At 50.4% G+C, this 20,224-nt stretch overlaps 1 protein-coding gene across 3 annotated transcripts in view; it reads right to left on the bottom strand.

Annotated features, from left to right (window-relative positions):
• Positions 1-2,516: 2,516 nt before the first annotated feature.
• Positions 2,517-20,224, bottom strand: part of LOC125626024 (nuclear receptor subfamily 2 group F member 5) — a 34,631-nt gene continuing 16,923 nt past the window's right edge. For 2 of the 3 annotated variants that reach the window (XM_048828690.2, XM_048828689.2), the window contains exons 2-3: positions 12,127-12,651; positions 2,517-3,843 (exon numbers count right to left, since the gene is read on the bottom strand). In XM_048828690.2, the coding sequence (XP_048684647.1) occupies positions 3,569-3,843; positions 12,127-12,634 (783 nt within the window). In that variant the 5' untranslated portion in view covers positions 12,635-12,651 and the 3' untranslated portion in view covers positions 2,517-3,568. Of the gene's footprint in view, positions 3,844-12,126; positions 12,652-14,512; positions 14,647-20,224 lie in introns of those variants that run through there. The other variant, XM_048828691.2, reaches the window with a different exon arrangement.

Here is a 20,224-nt window from a genome sequence, read left to right on the forward strand (position 1 = left end):
CTTCTAACGCAGGGAGTGCCAGACTGGCTCAGACCTAGGGTCCATCTGACGGACTGTCCCATCCCCGCCATCTGCTTCAGAGGATTGTGCAATAGCCTCTGCAGTGATGGGATAATCTGCACCCAGGGGATGTCTTCCTCCTGACCCCATCAATTCAAGGTTGGCTTTGTGCCCTGAAGCATGAGGGTTTACAGCCTTTGGGGGCTTTTTAAATCCCTGTGATCATACCCCTGGATCGTCCTGTGTGTCCTATCACTGTCCCATCACTCTGGAGTTCAGGCTGCTCAGCATCTTGCTAAATTAGGTCCTAACAGAACAGCCCGAGGCCTATATTGGCCGATAATTGTTTGGTGGGGCGTGGGTGTGTCATCAGTTCCCTGGCTCTCGGTCCAGCCAGTACCTAGTAGCACAGTAGGTCTGAATTACTGCAGAGACGACACCGGTGACACAGTATCCAAGTCCGTGGAACTGGCCACGGGAGCAGCTGGGTCAGACCTTGGCTGAGTCCAGGGGTTGCAGTCGATTTCAGGGTCGAAGCAATCTGTTGGTTTGGTGGAATGCAAATAGGCCTGCATCTGCGGACTTGCATCCGCTGCTGGGCAAAGGTTTTGCACTGAATCCAGCTGCTACGCTTTTCTCTTCTCTTCTCTTCTCTTCTCTTCTCTTCTCTTCTCTTCTCTTCTCTTCTCTTCTCTCTGGGTTCTTGTACCGTCCCTCAGCACCACTCTATCTCCACTCCTTCCAGTTGCGCATTAAACAACCGGTCTAACGTTGGCCTTGTGTCGTTCATTCTCTCATCCTCACGCCAGCAGGAGAGTTTTGTGTGCGTGGTGGGGTGATTTGTTTTGGTAGGGTCTCCTGTTTTAGAATGCACTGCTGTGTGTCTATATTAGAAAAGGCAGGTCAGAGACGTGCCCTGTGCACTTAGATCAGCCCTCATCCCATGACTTGAGGCTTTTATAGATATGCAGGGTGACCCCAGGACCCCGGGCACGTATGAGACAGGCCGCCGGGTGATCCCAGGCCTGGTCTTGTGCCCAGCAGACAAGATCTCTGAATCTCCCTTGGCTAAAATGGCTTCTCTCTTACTGTTCATCTCCGCTGCATCTCACCCAGACGTCCTCGGGCTTCCTGGCTCAGGACACCTGTGTTCCGGCTGCCCCTCCGGCCGGTGCCCGAATCGTGCTCTGGGGAGGTTTTTTAAGCCTCATTCAAGCGCTCAGGAGACGGAGAATAACAGATAAACAAACAATTAGGCTATTGTGGCTCCCGGCTGACAACAGGCACGAGGGGTGGAAGATTGCTGCGTTCGGCTTGATTGTTCCCAGTGGAGCCTGCCCCTGGCAGCAGTTGCTGAACAGATGGATAATAAGATGATGAGTTCCTAATGGGTTACGCTTGGTACAGAGAGAAGTGTTTGCAAACCCCACATTGTTCCCCTATTAGGAACCTAAAATGGAGGCCTTGGGCTGTCAGTTTTGCAGCCCCCAGAGGCGGTGGATTCAGCCGGAGCTGCGACACCGGCTTGAGGACTCAGCTGCGCTGCTGCAGCGTCTTTGGGAGGGGCAGCGTGGCCTTGTGGTTACAGTGCTAGACAGGGACCTGGGTTCTCGTCTGGGCTGTGCGGTCCCATAGCTCTTGATTTTGTTTAGCAGAGTGAAATGTGCAGGGAAGACAGCATGGTTTAGTGGGTAGGGGACGCGGTGACCATGGGCAAAGCTCATCACTCCTCTGTGCCTCAGTTTCCCCTCCCACCTTTTGTCTACTTAGCTTGTAAGCTTTTCAGAGCAGGACCTGTCTCTCACTTTCTGTCTGTGCAGTGCCTAGCACAATGGGCCCTGATCTCGGTTGGGCTTTCTAGATGCTATAATATTTCTTTTTGTAGTCCCTGTATCACTGTCCCACTCAATGGGGCTGGCTAATCGGGATCTGTCATCTGCGTAATGGGACACCTGGTCTAAGAGTTGACGACACCACTCATTGTTATATGCTCAGCACTGAACCCTGTAACCAATGCATTGAATGAAAGGTGGTAATTCCTTGGTCCCCAAAACAGCCAGATCTGGGGTTCTGGTTCAGGCCACGCTAAAGAAAAGATCCAGTGATGCAGCTGAGACCCAAACCTCCCCAAGGGTCAGTGGCGTTCAGAGCTACGGGTTTAGTTTGAGTACATCTCGGTGTGAAGCCGGTTCAGTGAAGCATGAGCATGCAGGATTTGGGAACAACACTTACACGCTTGCTTAAAGTTAAGCACGTGCTTAAGTGCTCTCCTACAGCAGCACCTGGAATAAGTCTCACTCCCTGAATCTGCATCACCGGCCCTGTCTCCTTTACATTCTTTCCACCAAGGTAACATGTAACAGTCGCGGTTGGGCTCGATTTCCTGAGACATGTGCCCCATCTCACTAGGTGGGACCATCTGTCTCCGCCGCCGGTGGCTGGCGAACCGACAGCTCGGCTTCCCAAATGCGCAGAGCCCCGGGGCGCTCTAGCAAGAAGAAGAAGAAAACCTGGAATGAGTTCAGCAATCATCAGTTTTAATTATAATGCCAGCTCCACCAAAAAAAAAAAAAAAAACTGTTTTTTTTGTTTTGTTTTGTTTGTTTGTTTCCAAAGAGAAATCCACAATCCACAGCAAAATATCTTTACAAAGGAGAAGGGGGAAATTAAAAACAAAAGGAGATGAGAGGGGGGATATACACTTTCATTTTCAAGGGGAGAACAGAAGAATTTAGGATATAATATAGGTTTATTTTATTTATAAATAGTCCATGCCTCAGGCCTCTCTTATTCCAAGGGGAATGGTAAACTTTACCCCTCCCCATCCCACCACACCCACACACGGGCAATGAGATTGCAGGCTCGGCTTTGTGTGTGTCTTACCCTCCCCCCGCTTTTTTGACAACCCTGCTGCCCCCACCAAAAAGGGAGAGAGCAATTTGTCACGTGATCAAGGCCACTCCGGTAATGAGTCCTCAGTTCTCAGCTGCCGGATACCAAATGCTGATATAGTCAAAGCCAGAGACAGGCTCGCAGCCATAGGATTCAGTACGTGCAGGCTGCCAGGAAGTGGCAAGTCGTTGGGCATTTGGAAGCAGAGCAAAGTCCCACAGATAGGGTGCAGATTGTCCCTGGTTTGCAGAGTCCCCTCGCAGGCCGGGAGAGGAGGAAGGTCCAGATTTTTTCAGTGCGTACAGGTCAAACAGAAGCAAACGGGTAAAGGTAGCTGCATGATTAAATGTGGTTATGTCAGTGTCACGCTGGTAGAGTAGATCGGGGATGGGAGGGAGGCAAGTGGGAATTCCTGCCCCATTGGAAAGGGAACAGGAAGGGCCTTTTGAGAATCAACCCCTTCAAGAATCAGTTCCACTCCCCTTTTGTTCTCCGGAGTCCAGACGCTGGGCCTCACGCCCCATGCCCCAACGCCATGGGACCGTCAACCCGTCCCGGTGAGTCCTGCCCGTTCCTCCAAAGCAGGGAGGGCTCACAGCGATCCTTCCTGCTCCGGATGGAATCCAGGGGTGCGTCTCCGCTGCCCTGGAAAGCCCAGCTCCTCCTGCCGCCCTCCTCACTGCATGGGGATGTAGGGCCAGTTGAAGCTAGATCCCGACAGCAGCATGTCCCGGATTAAGGTCTCGATGGGCGTCTTGCCCACCAGGCGGACGAAGAACAGCTGCTCGATGACGGGCGCGGAGACGATGCGCAGGGAGGGCATGCGGAGCAGCAGCCTTCCAAAGCGGCTGGGCTGGTTGGGGTACTGATTCCGGACGTACTCCTCCAGGGCGCACTGCGACTTCTCCTGGATACTCTCCACGGGGCCCAGATCCGAAAGGCCCACTGCGTCTGCAAGGAGAGCAAGGGAGGAGGCAGGTGAGGGAACATGGCTCTCAGTTGCAGCCTGTACGGGACAGTTCTGCAGGGCAGGGGCAGGGTTAATCTGCAGAACTCCCTGCCACAGGTCACAGTTGGGGCTAATTTAGAATCATAGAATATTGGCTTGGAAGAGACCTCAGGAGGTCATCTAGTCCAACCCCCTATTCAAAACAGGACCAACCCCAACTAAATCATCCCAGCCAGGGCTTTGTCAAGCCAGGCCTTAAAAACCTCTAAGGATGGAGATTCCACCGCCTCCCTAGGTAACCCATTCCAGTGCTTCACCACCCTCCTAGCGAAATAGTGTTTCCTAATAGCCAACCTAGACCTCCCCAACTGCAACTTGAGACCATTGCTCCTCGTTCTGTCATCTGCCACCACTGAGAACAGCTGAGCTCCATCCTCTTTGAAACCCCTCTTCAGGTATCAAAACCCCCCTCACTCTTTTCTTCTACAGACTAAATAACCCCAGTTCCCTCAGCCTCTCCTCGTAAGTCATGTGCCCCAGGCCCCTAATAATTTTCGTTGCCCTCCGCTGGACTTTCTCCAATTTGTTCAAATCTCTTCTGTAGTGGGGGGCCCAAACTGGATGCAGATCTCCAGCTGTGGCCTGACCAGTGCCAAATAGAGGGGAATAATCTCTTCCCTCGACCTGCTGGCAATGCTCCTACTAATACTAATAACTTGTAGGACTCCCTGCCACAGCAAAGGTTAACCTGTGGGTCTCCCTAGCACAGTCAATTAACCTGTGGGACTCCCTGGCAATAGGGATCAAATCGATGACCAGAAGCTTGTTAGGCACATTACAGGCTGATCAAACAGACACAGTACCTGCCTCCAAGCAGTTCCCAACCCAGTTATGCACGTGATGTAACAAACAACAGAGAGGGGCTGGATGTGGAGAGACCAGAGAACATGGGAAACTGAGGCACTGATAAGTCAATTGACTGCCACAAGATCTCAGGTGGAACTAGAACCCAGAGAGGCCTGAATCTCAGTCCCCAATTTTAGCTGCACGCTGGTTGTGGTAAATGAACGGGTTTTACAGTTTGTATAATTCCTGAACCAAACTGCTAGCCACCTGGGCTCATTAGTTCCGTGACCTTTGGCCGAGGAAGGCAATTCGCGTCAGAGTCTTGTTTAAACTGCAATATGTTACACAATGTCCTGCCAAAAGTCCCGCCCCCCAGCATCAGCTGGACACCAGCGCTAAGGGAAAGGTTCTAAATGAAAACTCTTTGGGGGCTTAAAAATGGCCATTTTTGCAGTAACGAAATCCATGGCTACAGATTCTGGGCTTTTCTTTCTCCGTGGCACAGTTTTACCAAAAGCCAGATTCTTTCATAAAGGAAAATCTTCAGTGATGATTTCAATTGTTAAACGACCCTGGGGAACATCATTTTCCGGGTGAGAAATGGGTCTGTTTCAAACCCGGCCCAACGGAAACAGCGGGCACTTCGGTTTGAGGTTTTCAACTCTCTGTGCTGTGTACACTAGTTTTCCCTTCCGGCCCTAAAACGTGCGTAGCGTTTTTGTGTGCTGTTCCAAAAGCTGCCACGTCCCACCCCAGCAGTGGCTGCACCGTAGCAGCGATTGCTGCAATTTCCTTTCTCGAGACCCTTTGGGATGGAAGATGCCGATAAACATCTCCGTGATCAAAGAGAAGCGAGCTTTCCATTCCTCACCTTTCCAAACCCCTTCGCCCAGTGCAGCCTCATCCTCAATCCCCAGGAGGCTAGATTCGCAAACTCCTCCCTGCCTTGCCCTCTACATCTCCCAGTGGCCTATTCTCTCTAGAGCAATGCTCACCCCCAGGCTCCTTCCAAACACATCTCCCCAATCCCAGCCATTCATCCTCAAAGGAGGAGCGGTTCCCCTAGGGCCCAGTGTGCGAGGAGCAGGGTGAAGATTGGTGTTTCCCACCCTGCAATAAAGGATGCCCCCAGCCCAGCTGAGTTTGCTCAATTCACGGCCTGAATTGAGGCAGAGGAGAAGGGGCTCCTTTCACGGCCCTGAATGAGCTCTCGCCATTCAGTCGGGGGCCATAACCACTATTGACAGCTCTGAAAGGGGGCTCGGAGCTAAGACATTCACACCCGCAGCCTTTCAAACGCAGCCCAGCTATTACACAGACATTTAGCCCGGGCTGAAAGAATGGCTCCAACGCTGCTGACAATAGCTGGCTCCTAAAAACGCTCAGCATGCCAACCTTCCTCCAAAGGCCACCAAGGGGCTGGGCGGGTGGGGTGCCTGGGAGGTGCAGTGAGGGAGAGGGGCCGGGCGGTTTGTGCCTCAGTCCGTTGGCTGCCCTAGGGGTGTCTTGCAAAAATCTCCCCAGTGTGGTGGCTTTGTTATTATGGCGGCTCCTAGAGATCCCAGCTGAGATCAGGGCCCTACGGTGCCAGGCGCTGCACATCCAGCCTCTGCTCTGCAGAGCTTAAGTCTCAATTGACAAACCTGACCAAATGTTGGAGTGGAAGCAGAGGCATAGGGACCCGTCCCCCAACGCATCCCTCCCCCGTCTGAGATCGTGGCCCCATCGTGCCAGGTGCTATACATACACTTAGCAAGAGACAGATCCTACCCCCAAGAACTTGTCATCAAAATTGACCAGACAGACCAAGAGCGGGTGGGGAAACTGAGGCAGGGAGTGGCAAAGTGACTTACCCAAGATCACACAGCAGGTCAGTGGCAGAGCCAGGAATAAAACCTAGGTCTCGTGAGAGCCCTGCCTGACCTTAGCCACTAGTCCACGCTGCCTCCTTCTTACTGGTGTGAGCCACCTCAGGAGCCCTAGCCTAGATGAGTCACCTGCTCAGAGCTGTTGAGCTGTCGCCTGTCTACACTAGAGCGCCCAGCGGCGCTACCGTGGCTGGAGCTGATGTTGGCCAGGGTGAGAAATGTCGGCTCAGTTTCCCTCGTGGCAGGGTAGGGGCTGTTGGGATCTGAGCTGATGACAGGAGAGGGTTAAGAGGAGTTATTTTTACAGTCCAGACTAGCCGGAGAGCCGCAGAGCAAAGGCTCGCACGCCGCCTGGACTCACGGCCCAAGGGAAGTGGCGAAAGCAGCAGGCCAGGCTCCAGGTTACTCATGCCATTTGGCTCTGCGGATGCAGCTTAGTCCTGTTCCGCGTCCCACCCTGCTTCCCCCACAGAGCTCCACTGATGGCCCCTAGTGCAAACTACAGCTCTTGCTATTCCACCCCTAGGACCCCCTCTCCCCACAGTTCTGCCAATGCACCTCACTCCTGACCACACCCCATCCTGCTCTACCAGCCATGATGTTCCCCTTGATGCCCCTCAATTGCAACATGCAGCCCCCTGCTATTCCAGCCCTCGTCCCCCCCACAGCTTGACTGATGTCCCTCAATCCTGACCCGCTTCCTCTTCTCTTCCAGACCAGGCCCCTCTGACTCTAGCACAGAGACAGCCAGGCCAATGACTGGCAGCAACGGTTTTACAACGGGGCTGGGGGGCAGGAACTTAGCTGTGATCCCCAAGCTTGCTGGCCCGGAGATGTAAAAAAATAAATAAATCTGAGGCTGTTTTTTTTATTTCCCTTCTGCTTTTCATCCTTTAGGGGAGTCACAATTTCAAGCTTTTCTATGCTCCCACAAGGGCTAGAAACTTTGTGGTTTTGGTAATTGAAAGCCGAGACTTATACATTGTCACATGACTCCAGGAGCCGGGGCTTTAAAAACCAGATGAAATATCAGGAGACTTGCGATAAAACCACAAGAGCTAGCAGCACTGGGGGAAAACTCATTGTGTGTGTGTGTGTGGGGGGGGTGTCCCTGAAAATGAATCCCACACTAGGAATTGCTTGACAGTGAAAATTTATTTGGGGGGAAAGTGGGGATGAGGGAAGCCTGGGAAGTTCCCCTTCTAAAAACCAATCCACGTTCTGGCTCTAAATGGTTAGGGGAATTAACTCGAGTTGAGTAAGACCGGCTGGCTCAGGGGATGGAAAAGGGGGTACATGCAGCCTGGCCCAGATGGGGTCGAGACCAAATGTCACTGGTCAGTGGCCTGGAAACGGAGCTCTCTTCTCGGCTCGTCTGCCAGTCAGGGCTGGCAGCGTGCCGGGGCAGAGGGCAGTGTACGGCTGCTGAGGCCGCTTGCCCTGCTGCACGCTCTGCCTTGACCGGAAAAAGGGGTCGATTCTCTGTGTGCCCTGCATGGTGCTATCTAACAGGCTGGCACTTGGCCCTGGTGTGAGCAATTGTGCACAGCGTGGGACAAATGGCGAATCGGATCGAGACAAGAGATGGGATCTGTGAAGTGGCACACAGATGGACCACAAAGAGTTGCCCTGGGGCAGCAAAACGCATTGTCACTGAGGCTGGGAGGCAGAGGCCAGTAAAGGCAGTGTGGTCTAGTGGTGAGGGAGGTGGTCTAGAAGACCTGGGTTCTATTGCTGGTTTTGCTGGGTGGCCTTGGGCAAATCATGAGGTTATAAGCTCTTTGGGGCAGGATCTTTTACTAGGCATGGTACAGCACCTAGCACGATGGGGCAGCAAGAGCAGCTGTGGCCTCTGGGTGCTACTGTAATAACTGGCCCCTGGGAGGCTGGCATCAAAGGATGACAGGGCCCCCATGAAGCAAACCTGCCCATATTTCACACTGAGATGAGCCTGATCGATGACATTTGATGCAGGTGCTCCAAAGTCCTCTCTCTAGCTGTCTTCGCATGGCTCCCATGGGGATTGCCCGGGGTCAGGCACGGTGTGATCGCTTGCGTAAGGGGCACACTGGTGGCTATTCCCTGATGGAGGGGCAACCATGCCAGCCCTGAGCTTCAGCTCTCAAGGCTTCACCATTCCTCTCGCGACAACAGCTGGTTTTCCTTAAAGCTCCAACTCCTGGCATCAGAGGATGATGGGAGAATCTCAGCTTTCATTCTTTCTTCTGCTTTTTAATTTTTTTTTTAAGTACCTTTCTCACCCTGCCGGTTGCAGTTAGAAGCTTGAAAACATGAAGCCCACATTTGCCATTGAAAAAGAAATCACCACGAGGGAGAGGAAAGCGGGGAGGTCGGGGGGGAATGTTCATTTCTGTTTTTTCTTTGCCGGGTTTTTGACTTCCCTGATTCAATGAACCACCTTAGTGTCACGGTCTGTTTTTAATCAGCTTCGCTTTCTCCTGAACTCGCAAAATGCTGGCATTCTGTCAGGTTTCCAGCACTGCAAGAGAATTGTGTAAAATCCCTCATGGTTTTTTAGCCAATCTTGTAATTTAGGCAGAGGGGATTTGACTCAAGATTTTCAGTGATTCCTACCTGTCAGTAATAGAACAGACCTATAGATCACTAATCCACCCAGTGGATATCATCCCTTCCTGACTAGAATCAGATGGGGGATTTTAACCTTAATTTAGAAGGGCTGATTCTTCACTGGGTTTCTGCTCTAAAACCCCATCCGTAGGTGATCAGGGGTCAATCTATCCGCCGACTCGAATGTCGCAGCTGACTCTTGGAAATGCAGGCCTGAATTGAGTGCAAATGTCTAGACTTTTTTAAGGACATCTGCTCTCAGATTAATTTCCCTGTGTGGTTAGGAATACCAGACTTGCCAGGTCTATTGATCCATTGATCCTGCTTTTTGCCAGACCGGAACAAATGTCTAAGCTCTCCAGTCTGCAGGTCACCTGCCTACCGTGTCCTCAGAGACTTATGATCCAGCCCTCTTCTGCTGGAATAGACCAATAACCCATCCATATTTCTCCATCTACAACCAGTGCTGGAAGACCCAACCTAATTATATGCCTCGCTGTGCAGTTCAGTACAAAGGGAGCGTATGCCAGATTCCACCCTGACCCCAGCTAGCACGTCCATGTGGATTTTCCCGCACCAGAGTGAGCGTGGAAAATCAGAACAAGGAAACGCCCCCGCCCTCTTGTGCTGCTGTGGGTAGTTGTTTTTTCTAACGACTGCTCCTCATTGAACGCCAAGCCGCACTGCTGGTTCTCCCACGCAGCACGGCAGTGAAGTCATACCCCTCTGTGATTGTGACCTCACAACCCCCTGCGCCGGCAACGGCTGATGTCACAAGCCCAGCACAGTGACTTTGCTGCAGGTTCCGCGCGGGGCAAACCTCCGAGTTCAAGGAGAGTCGCCTAGCGAAGAGGAAACCAGAGCTAAGCCCTGGATTCCTGTGTGGATTGAGGCCCCTGAGAAAAGAGTCATCAGTGCAAAGTGAGTGTAAGAGGCTCCTGGATCAGAACTGTAGTGGTCTGCATTCACTGTGCATCAGCCTAAATAACTGCGCAAGATGCAGGGCAACGGAGAATGCCCAAAGTCATGGTATTAGCTATAATCCATCCTATGCTCACAGCGGGGCCAGAAAGAGTTTTCCTGACCCACGCAAAGTCTGGTATTCCTAAAAAAAAAAAAATCGCATACCCTGAATCAGGATGTAAAATCGAAATCTCAAAAATGTTTGCAAACCAAAAGCTTGGGGCGGGGGGGAAATTGGGTCAGGTCAGTTGAAACATTTTCCTTTGATCATTTTGAAATGTTTTATTTCCACGCCAACCTTTTTATTAAAACATTTCAAAACAAACAATTGTTTCGTCTCGGAAAACGGACTCTTTTTGGTTTTGCAAATGTCAGAAATGAAATATTTTGACAATCTCATCGGTTTCTTTCCCTAGTAATTGTTTGAGTTGGGATAGGATGACCAGATGTTCCGTTTTTATAGGAACAGTCCCATTTGGGGGGATTTTTTCTTATATAGGCACCTATTACCCCCACACCCCCGACCCCCGTCCCGTTTTTTCACAGTTGCTATCTGGTCACCCTAAGTTGGGAGGTTCATCGAAACAGACCCCATTCTGATAACAATTTGGGTTTTGATGAATTGCCGTTTTTTAATCAAATAAATTGTGTGTCTCAAAATTCCGCCTGATGAATGTTAATTAAGCCGAAAACTACCAAGAGCCAGATTTTCAAACAGACTCAGCCACCAGCAGTGTCTATTGAGAATTATAATCCAGTAGTTTCCATAGAGAACAATGCAAGCTACTGGGTGCTCAGCACAGTCTTGGAAATCTGGCCCCTTTATTGGTGTTTAGGTGCCTCAATGAGAGCTGCTGGATGTTAAATTTTTCTGAAAATCTGGAGGAAGGATTGAGAGAAATGAACTACAGCTGATTTCACTGCTGGATGCAGCTCATGGCCTGATCCATGGAGATGGGGCACTGAACACACAAATCAGGGTTTAACTCTTTTTTTTTTTAAATTTTTTTTTTGCTTTGAAGTTCACCTTTAGAAAGACTGTTAGAACCCCATGTGTCCAAAAATCATAAGTCAGATTCCCCCCACCCCCACCCAATCATGAGATTGGCTTCAAAATAAGATTTTTTTAAAAGAGAATTAATTTGGGTTTCTTTGCATTCACCCTTTGTGCTTTGGTTTTTGTCTTTTGGGGCTTTTTACCCTTTAGAGGTCGTGGTTTCCAAGTTTTTTTTCTGCTATGACAAAAGAAAAGCTGAGAAAGAATAAAGCGAAGAGTCTCACATAGTCACATGAGTCCAGGAGCTGGGGCTTTAAGAAAACTAGCAAAAATTGTGAAACTCGCGATAAAATCAAGAGCGTTGGCAACACCGCACTGTCACTTTAGTTCCAACCTCTGCAAATTAGGCTTGTGTTTTAAAAAGGAGGAGATTTAACAAAACCTGATATTAATGGAAACATTTCATGACTTTTTTTGGTGCAATTCTCTTGTGATCCTGAAAACCCTAAGGAGCACCAGCATTTTGCTCTAGCAGGCGAAAGTGAAACTGACCAAAACAGCAGAACGTGAAACAAACGCGGCCAAACAAGGTGAACGTCACCAGCCAAGTAAAATCCTGACACTGAAAACAGAAATGAACATTTTTTCCACCTTTCCTGCCCCACCCTGTTCTCTCCCTGGAGGTGAAGGGACTCCTCAAAGCCAAAAGGTGACGGATCCCATTGAGAAAATGTCAAACGAGGTGAAAAATTTGTGCTGAAAGCCACATTGAAAGATTTGTCACCAGCCCTAAGGATAGGGAGGAGGCAGCTACAAACGGGAGACAGACCTGCCCCCATCCCCCAGCACAACGCCCCTGGCATGCACAAGGTGACAGCTTTCAAAGACACAGGTCACCTGCTCTAGCCCCGTCCCTGCCCCTTGCTGCAACTCACCTGGTGCGAACAAGGGGAGGGGCTTGAGACAGGAATCACCAGTGGGGGGAGAGATCTGCCCCAGCCCCGCCCCTGAGCCCCGCTCACCTGGTGTGAACAGAGCGATGGCTTTGAGGCAGGAGTACTCCGCCGAGTCGACGTGCAGGGCCTTGAGCTTCTCCACCTGCTCCTGGAAGACCCGGATGTGGTCCATGAAGGCCACCACCCGGTCGGCTGACATGGGCGAGGCGTGGAGGCCGGCGGCCGCCAGCAGCGGGGCCACGTGCAGCGGCATAGAGCACTGGGCGGCATTGAGCACGAAGAGCTCACTCCAGGTCATGCGCAGCAGGGACACCTGGTCGGAGAGCTGGAAGTCGGGGAAGAAGGGGATGTTCTTGGCCCACTCGATGGCGCTGAAGAGCAGGCGGGCGGCCAGCTCGCAGATGTTCTCGATGCCCATGATGTTGGACTGCAGGCACTGGGCCCCGTAGCGGGAGGTTGGATAGGGCTCAGCCCTCAGCAGCAGGGAGATGAAGCCGGTCAGGTAGGAGTGGCCATTGTATGGGTCTCCGTTGTTCAGCAGGTACTGGCCGGGGCTGGTCTGCGTGTGGGCCATGCGTCCCCGTTGCACGGCTGCGGTGGGTGGGAGGGAAGAGAAGAGACGGGATCACCATAGGAACAGCGGCAGGGAAAGCAGGGGGCTAGCAGAGGTGCTCTGGTTCTATCTGTAGCCACCTGGCCTGAGACTCGGATAACTTGGTTCTAATCCCAGTTCTGCCCTTGATCGGAGCCAAATCACTTCCCTTCTCTGGGGACTTGCAAGACACCAAGGCTGCAATGACTCCCCGTCAAAGAATTGGGCCTTGTGACTGTCCTGGCCCAGGCAAATTGCTTCTCCGCTTTGTGCCTCTGTTTCCCTCGCCCACCCTTTGACCACCTTGCCTATCTAGATTAGAAGCTCTTTGGGGGCAGAGGCATCTAGCTGGGATTCTGATCTTGGCTGGGGGCCTCTAATCTAATACCAATAAAGAAAGAAAGAATCACTGGGTTGCGGGGGCATTAAGACAGGTTTCAGAGTAACAGCCGTGTTAGTCTGTATTCGCAGCTTGATTATCATGCACATTGTAGGGAGAGTGGTCACTTTGGATGAGCTTTTACCAGCAGGAGAGTGAGTTTGTGTGTGTGGTTTTTGGAGGGGGGTGAGGGGGTGAGAGAACCTGGATTTGTGCAGGAAATGGCCCACCTTGATTATCATGCACATTGTGAAGAGAGTTGTCACTTTGGATGGGCTATTGCCAGCAGGAGAGTGAGTTTGTGTGTAGGGGGGTGGAGGGTGAGAAAACCTGGATTTGTGCTGGAAATGGCCCAACTTGATGATCACTTTAGATAAGCTATTACCAGCAGGACAGTGGGGTGGGAGGAGGTATTGTTTCATGATCTCTGTGTGTATATAAAGTCTGCTGCAGTTTCCACGGTATGCATCCGATGAAGTGAGCTGTAGCTCACGAAAGCTCATGCTCAAATAAATTGGTTAGTCTCTAAGGTGCCACAAGTACTCCTTTTCTATTTGGGGGCATTAAATGGGCTTTGAATGAAAGGCGACTGGGGGAGGGGGCCGAGATGCAGATGACACTTAGGGCAGGGCTGGCTGGAAAGTAAGGCCAGGGACTCGGACCTTGGTCTCCCACATCTCAGATGAGCTCCCTCCCCACCTGGCTACCTGGGGTGGGTCACTCTCTTGGAATTTTCCGTATTTATTCCCTCCCCCACAAAATAATCAGAAAAAAAGCAAAAGAACAGCAAAGTAAAGGGCTGGGCTGGGCTGGGAGGGGAAGGGGGCCGGGAGAGGGAAGGTGAGTGACATCTTGGTTTCCATTTACTAGGGATCAACCAAAGCTTCCTAAAAAGTCAGACTAAATCTTCGCTGCTTTGTCTAAGGTCTCTTTTCTCCAGCATGTTCCCAGCTTTTTAGCTGCAGGGTCGGCCGAGTCTCAGGGCCAAGCTCCTGTCCCTGGAGGCAATGGGCTTTTTCCTCCCTCTGCATTTTCCGATGCAAATCGTTTGGCCGGGAAGTTCCCAACCAGCTCTAGTTTAGGATTCGGGAGTTGTGTTCAGTGAGGAAGCTTGTGAGATTTGGGCCCAAGCTGCCAAGGGCAGGTAATAATGAGGTTGCTGAAACCCTGTATAATCAGAGGCCTGTTCCTACAACCTTCGCAATGTCTCAGGCATTCATGTCGTGAGATTTCAGCGACCTCTGAATCCTCTGTGCCCTAAGGGGTGAGATTTAATCCCCCTGGCACAGGTACGACACGTCTTTCTGAAACAGGCCAGGCCTCCGATCAAAAGAGAATTAAGTCAGGGAGAAATCAACTCATTAAAAGCAACTAATCAATCATATGAGTCTAGAGGGAGAAAAGAAAAGAAGGTCACGAAGATGGTAAGAACCACAGTGGGGAGGGGGGGAATCTGACTGCTGAGGTGGGTAGATTTATACCTGGTTTAGATGGTGGTAAATTTATAAGGGCTATAAACTCTCCGGCTTCAGGGCCTGAGCTAGCCACTCCCTGATGAGGTCAGGAAGGAACTTCCTCCAGGAGTAGGTTATTCCACCGATGTCCACTAGGGGGTGTCCTCTGAGGCATCTAGCCCCAGATGCTTTCGGAGACAGGATACCAGACCAGAGGGACTCAGGATTCCTGTGTTTAAGGTCTGAGTTTTTTTCAAGAGTGCTGAGCACACACAGTCCCTGCTGAGGCCTCTGGGACCTGCAGGTGCCATTGCCGTAAACGTGGCCGTTGATCTTTATTGCCCAAGCTCTGAGTTCAGGGCACCACCGCAGTCTAGCATTCCCTGCTGCCGCCCCTAGGAAAATGAGAACAGCCGAGTCTGGTCACAGCAGTGTACCTCTGTGGGCTTCCTTGGAGTTGCTCCAGATTGACACCAGCCTGGGGGGAGAGCTGGGTCCAGACTGGCGTGTTAATTAGAAAAGCAAAAAGCAAATCTTGTCTGATTAGGAACACAGGCATTGCCAGACTGCATCAGACCCGAGGTCTATCTAGCCCAGTGGTCTGTCTCCCGCAGTGCCCAGCACCTGCTGCTTTAGAGGAAGGTATAGAACCCTGTAGAAGGCAGAAGTGGGAAAATCTGCCCCCATGAAGGTCTCATCCTGATTCTTAATAGTTAGAGCTTCGTTTGAACCCTGAAGCCTGGGGTTTAATCATTATTATTATTATTATCCTCATCCCTAGCTGTTATACGGCACTTTTCATCCATAGGTCTCAAAGTGCTTCACAAAGGAGGATCAATAGCATTATTCCCATTTTGCAGATGGGGAAACTGAGGCACAGAGCAAGGCAGTGACTTGCCCACGGTCACCCACCCAGGCCAGTTGCAGAGCTAGGAACAGAACCCAGGGCTGCTGAGGGCCCCGTCTTCCATATACTCAGCCACACTGCCTTCTAGATGGCTTGCTAGCAATAAACATTTAAAACTCGGATTCTCCCCTGCCCTGCACCTTGTGCTGTCCTTGCCCCTGGTGCAAAATGCTACCACACCAGAATGGCAGAGTTTCACACCGGCGTTGCACTAGTGGAAATGACTGCACAAGGTGTAGGGCAAATGGAGAACTAGGCTCCTTCTACAGGAGACAAAAAAAATCTTTTGTTGACTAAGACCTGAGATGATTCAGACTGAAAGAACTTTTAAAATTAAATTTACTTTTCACCATTGATCCTGTTTTATTTTTTGGCATTTCTCCCAGCTCTCACAGGAACATTATACTGTAATGGAGGGGGGTTGGGGGAGAATCTGGCTATGGAACAAACTCCCTGGGGAGATCAGTCAAATCCAGAGGCTGACTGTCTTAGCACTGCCTCTTCACACTTGCAACGCTGACGCCCCATCTACCCCGGAACCCCAACACAGACACCCCATCTACCCCTAATACTGACCCCCAGTCTGTCCCTGAATCTCAATGCAGACACTCCATCTACCCCGAACCAACACAGACACCCTGTCTGCACTCAAACACATACAAACCAAACAAAAATAGGAAATTAATAAAATCTAAAAAAACTCCAACCCCTAAAAGCAGCCTGCCCCATGTGGAGTTTTGACCCCTAAAAGGGAAAAGTGCCAGGGACTCCATGAAATCCACTAGGGGATTTTGCTCTTGCTATAGATTTTAAATGGAATGTGCCCAGATATTGCGATGATGCGCAGCCGTGTAAAACCCTGAGCTAGACAGAGTGACACTGGTCAATTTAACTTTGTTACGAGTCAGTTTCACCCTCAAATACCCCTGTAGTAGCCCAAGGATCTTGGCTTTGAGATTCCAGCTAGAGCTATGTATGACAGGTCTTTTGGTTTGCTGGCAGGTCTGAAAAGTTGGGGGGAGAGGAGGGGGAATTGTTTTAGCTTGACACGCACATGAAATTTTTCAGCATTTTCAGCAAATCGGAAAAAAATTCTTTTCAGATTGAACAAAATGTTTTGTTTGACCCGAACCAAAATGTTTCCTTTCGATTGCTACCTTTCTAAGAATGGCTTTGCCTTTTTAAGTAAAAATCTGAAAAATGGAAACGTTGAGTTACCAAAAGATCAAAAAATGAAACCTTTTGACTCTTTCACCAGAGGAGACAGGCCTTGTAGATGTGGCTTTGAAATCCCACATGTCACTTAGCAGTTAAGAGAGCCTGGCTGTGCCTCTTAATCGGGCGAGTTTGCCAGGATTCAAAGATTCTAGTAGCCGGAGAGCTGCAGCGTCCACTGTGGCCAGATGGTACCATGGTGCGGTCCTTTAAAGGAGGCAGTGTAGGACAGCAGGTAAGGTACCGGCGTGGGGCTCAGGAGATCTAGGTTCTAGTCGTGACGGCTGGGTACCCTGGCTGAGTCGCTTCTGAGTCTCCTTCCACCTTTTGTCTCGGTCAGTGGTTCTCCACCTGAGGCCCCCGGGCCGCTTGCGGCCCAATCAGCACAGAGCTGTGGCCCATGTGACCTCCTCAGGGCCATACAGGTAGTATGGGATGCGGCCCACGGTGGTAAATAGGTTGAGAACCACTGGAGTTAGATCATGAGCCCTTTGGGGTCGGGGCTGGCTGGCTCTCCCTGTGTCTGTGCGGCATCTGGCATGACGGGGGGCCCTGATCTCAGGGCCTGTAGGAGCTACTTCAGCGATGGTGGCCAATTCCCCGCCGCAATTTGACCATTTACAGCACTAAATGGGGGGTGCGATGCCGTGATATTGAGTGGGACAGATGGTTTCGTCCTAGGAATCATAGAATCATAGAATATCAGGGTTGGAAGGGACCCCAGAAGGTCATCTAGTCCAACCCCCTGCTCGAAGCAGGACCAATTCCCAGTTAAATCATCCCAGCCAGGGCTTTGTCAAGCCTGACCTTAAAAACCTCTAAGGAAGGAGATTCTACCACCTCCCTAGGTAACGCATTCCAGTGTTTCACCACCCTCTTAGTGAAAAAGTTTTTCCTAATATCCAATCTAAACCTCCTCCACTGCAACTTGAAGGGGAGAGGCGCAAATGCCCCCTCCCACCCATTCTGGGGTTTGGTTTTAACGGCAGCAGGCTCCACCCATGGGTCAAGCGCAGCTGAGTGGGGCGGGAGGGTAACCTGGGCAAAGAGGTTTGTGAATGAAAAAGTCGTTCCTTGGCAATAGGAAGGTGAAAATATTTGACACTGTGATAACACTTGGCATTTCTATCGCTGCTGCCCTCTAAGGGCCTGAAACCACTGACGTCAATGGGTTTGGGACCCAGTCATAAATAATGTCTGAGTGTTAATCTGTACAATGTCATGGTGATGTATTACCAATAGGGAGACTAAGGCACAGCGGTGGCATGTTCCAATCACGCACATTAGGGACAGCGGTAGGAAGCCCTGCCTCCTAGCGGCCTGCTTTTACCCCCTTCCCTTCCAGGAGCAGGACTAGAACCCAAGTATCTTAGTGCTCGCTCTGCTCCCTAGAAAACAGCCTGGGCTCCCTGTTTGTTAGGAAGAAATTCTCCCCTGCCATCTCGAAGCTCTGCAAATCACTGATGATGCTTTCACTAAGCAGCTAAATCTGTCTTTCGAAACCATATGGGCACAGGTCACAAACCTGCAGCTGAAGACCATTGGTGCAGGAGCGGTTTGCTATAGAGATCCACAGCTGACAAGCTCTTTATAGATGGTCGCTCTCATGAGGCATTCTTGTTGTTATTAGTGTTTCTATAGTTAAAGCTACAAGTAGAGCTGGATGGGAAATAAAAGCATAAGAACGGCCAGACTGGGTCAGACCAAAGGTCCATCCTGTCTTCCGACAGTGGCCAAAGCCAGGTGCCCCAGAGGGAATGAACAGAACAGGTCATCACCGAGTGATCCATCCCCTGTCACCCATTCCCAGCTTCTGGCAAATGATTTTCCCATCGTGGGAAAATGGCTGAGATTTTGGCATTTTTTCCCATCCTGAATCAGGAGGAAAAGTTGAAATTCCAAAAAATAAAAATTGCTGACTGAAAAAAAAAATCTTTAGATCGGGTCAGTAGAAACGTTTTGCTTTGATGATTTAGATGTTTCATTTTGATTTCAACCATCTTTAATTTGTTTTAATTGTGCTATCTTTAGTTTGAATTGGAAAACAAAATGTCATTTCAAACCAGGAAAAAAAAATGAAATTTTTCCTTTTGGAAAATGTCAAAGGGTCCTGTTTTGACAAAAAAAATTCAAGTCAAAAACCTTGTCCAAACCCACCTTTTGCTGCAAAAAGTTTCAGCTTTTCCCAACAAAAAACATATCCTCGAGACCTCAAAAAATTCCCTACCAGCTCGAATGCCTTTTGTGCCTAATTCCTACCCCTTTCCTCTGATAAAACACTCCCTCTCTGTTGGCCAGGAACATGTCCTCCACAGTCCTGGAGTGATTTAATTCAGCTAGACAAGGTGGGTGAGGCACTGTCTCTTATTGGACCAACTTCTGTTGGTGAGAGAGACGAGCTTTTGAGCTTACACGGAGCTCTTCTTCAGGTCTGGGAAAGGTACTCAAAGACGGGTCACCGCTCCATTCAGGGTGGAACGGATTGTTAAGCGTAAGGAGTTAACATGTGCTGCAAGAGACCATTAATTTAGCTGGTCAGAAGCAAATCAGCCGAGCCATTTCTGACATGAGGTGGGGAAGGGGCAGATTTTCAAAAGCTCTCATCACCCGAGAACTGCCTGGCTCTCAGAGAAAGCTCTTGGAAATCTTATCTGGCCACTTTATGTAGGTGCCTATGGGGAGCTAAGATGTTAGCCAGATTACCAGATATTAGTCACCTCCCTTAGTGCATGGCTGGAAGGCGCTTGGCCAGTACAGTGAGGGCAGGATTAGAACCCAGAGCAAATGGATGGAGCTTTTTCAAAAAATCAGTCCCCAGTTGTCGGTGTTTTAGCCGTTGGAATTCTGGCCCTGTGGTCCTCACGGGAGAAGAGATTTGATTTATTTTAAACGAGTCTCCTCTACCCTGTTTTCTAAGAGACAGGATCTAATGCAAGCCCCACAACCCTGATCTCTCTTGCTCTGCAGGCGTTCACAGAGAGATTTTTCTCTGCCTCTTACTCAAATAAGTTCTTCCCGCTCCCCCACTGTGAAATCCGGGTTCAAACGAACTCCAACTTGCTAAGCAACAACCCAGCATCTGCTGGTTTGGAGTCTGAGTGACAGGACGTTTGCATGTCTCCCATGGGCCAAAGGAAAAGCTGTAGATCAGCCCAGAGGCAGCTGGGCCTGGGCTCTGGAGAGGAAGGGTGGACCAGTGCTAGCCAGGAAAGCTGCCTTTGGGTCCCTGCTCTGCTACAGCTTACCTGTGAGACCTTGGGAAAGTCACTTAGTCACTCTAGCAGGATTATAGTACTTCCCTGCCTCACAGAGGGGTTGTGAGGGCAAATGCAGTGTGAAATGCTCAGACACAATGGAGATGGGGGCCAGGTAAGTACCACAGACAGGCTTAAAACAGTAGGAGAATAAACTTTTTGCCCAGCACCTCTGATGAGGATTGGGGCCCCATTGTGTTGGGTGCTGTATAGACAAAGATCCACAGGGAGGAAGGCCAAAAGGGACCACTGTGATCATCTAGTCTGGCTTTCTGCATAGTAGGGGGCCATAGGACTTCCCTGAACTAATTCCTGCTGCAAGTCCAATGGCTGTTCTTGAACTAAATCATGTCTTTTAGGAAA

Source organism: Caretta caretta, chromosome 24 (assembly GCF_965140235.1).
Source record: "Caretta caretta isolate rCarCar2 chromosome 24, rCarCar1.hap1, whole genome shotgun sequence".
NCBI lineage: Eukaryota > Metazoa > Chordata > Testudines > Cheloniidae > Caretta > Caretta caretta.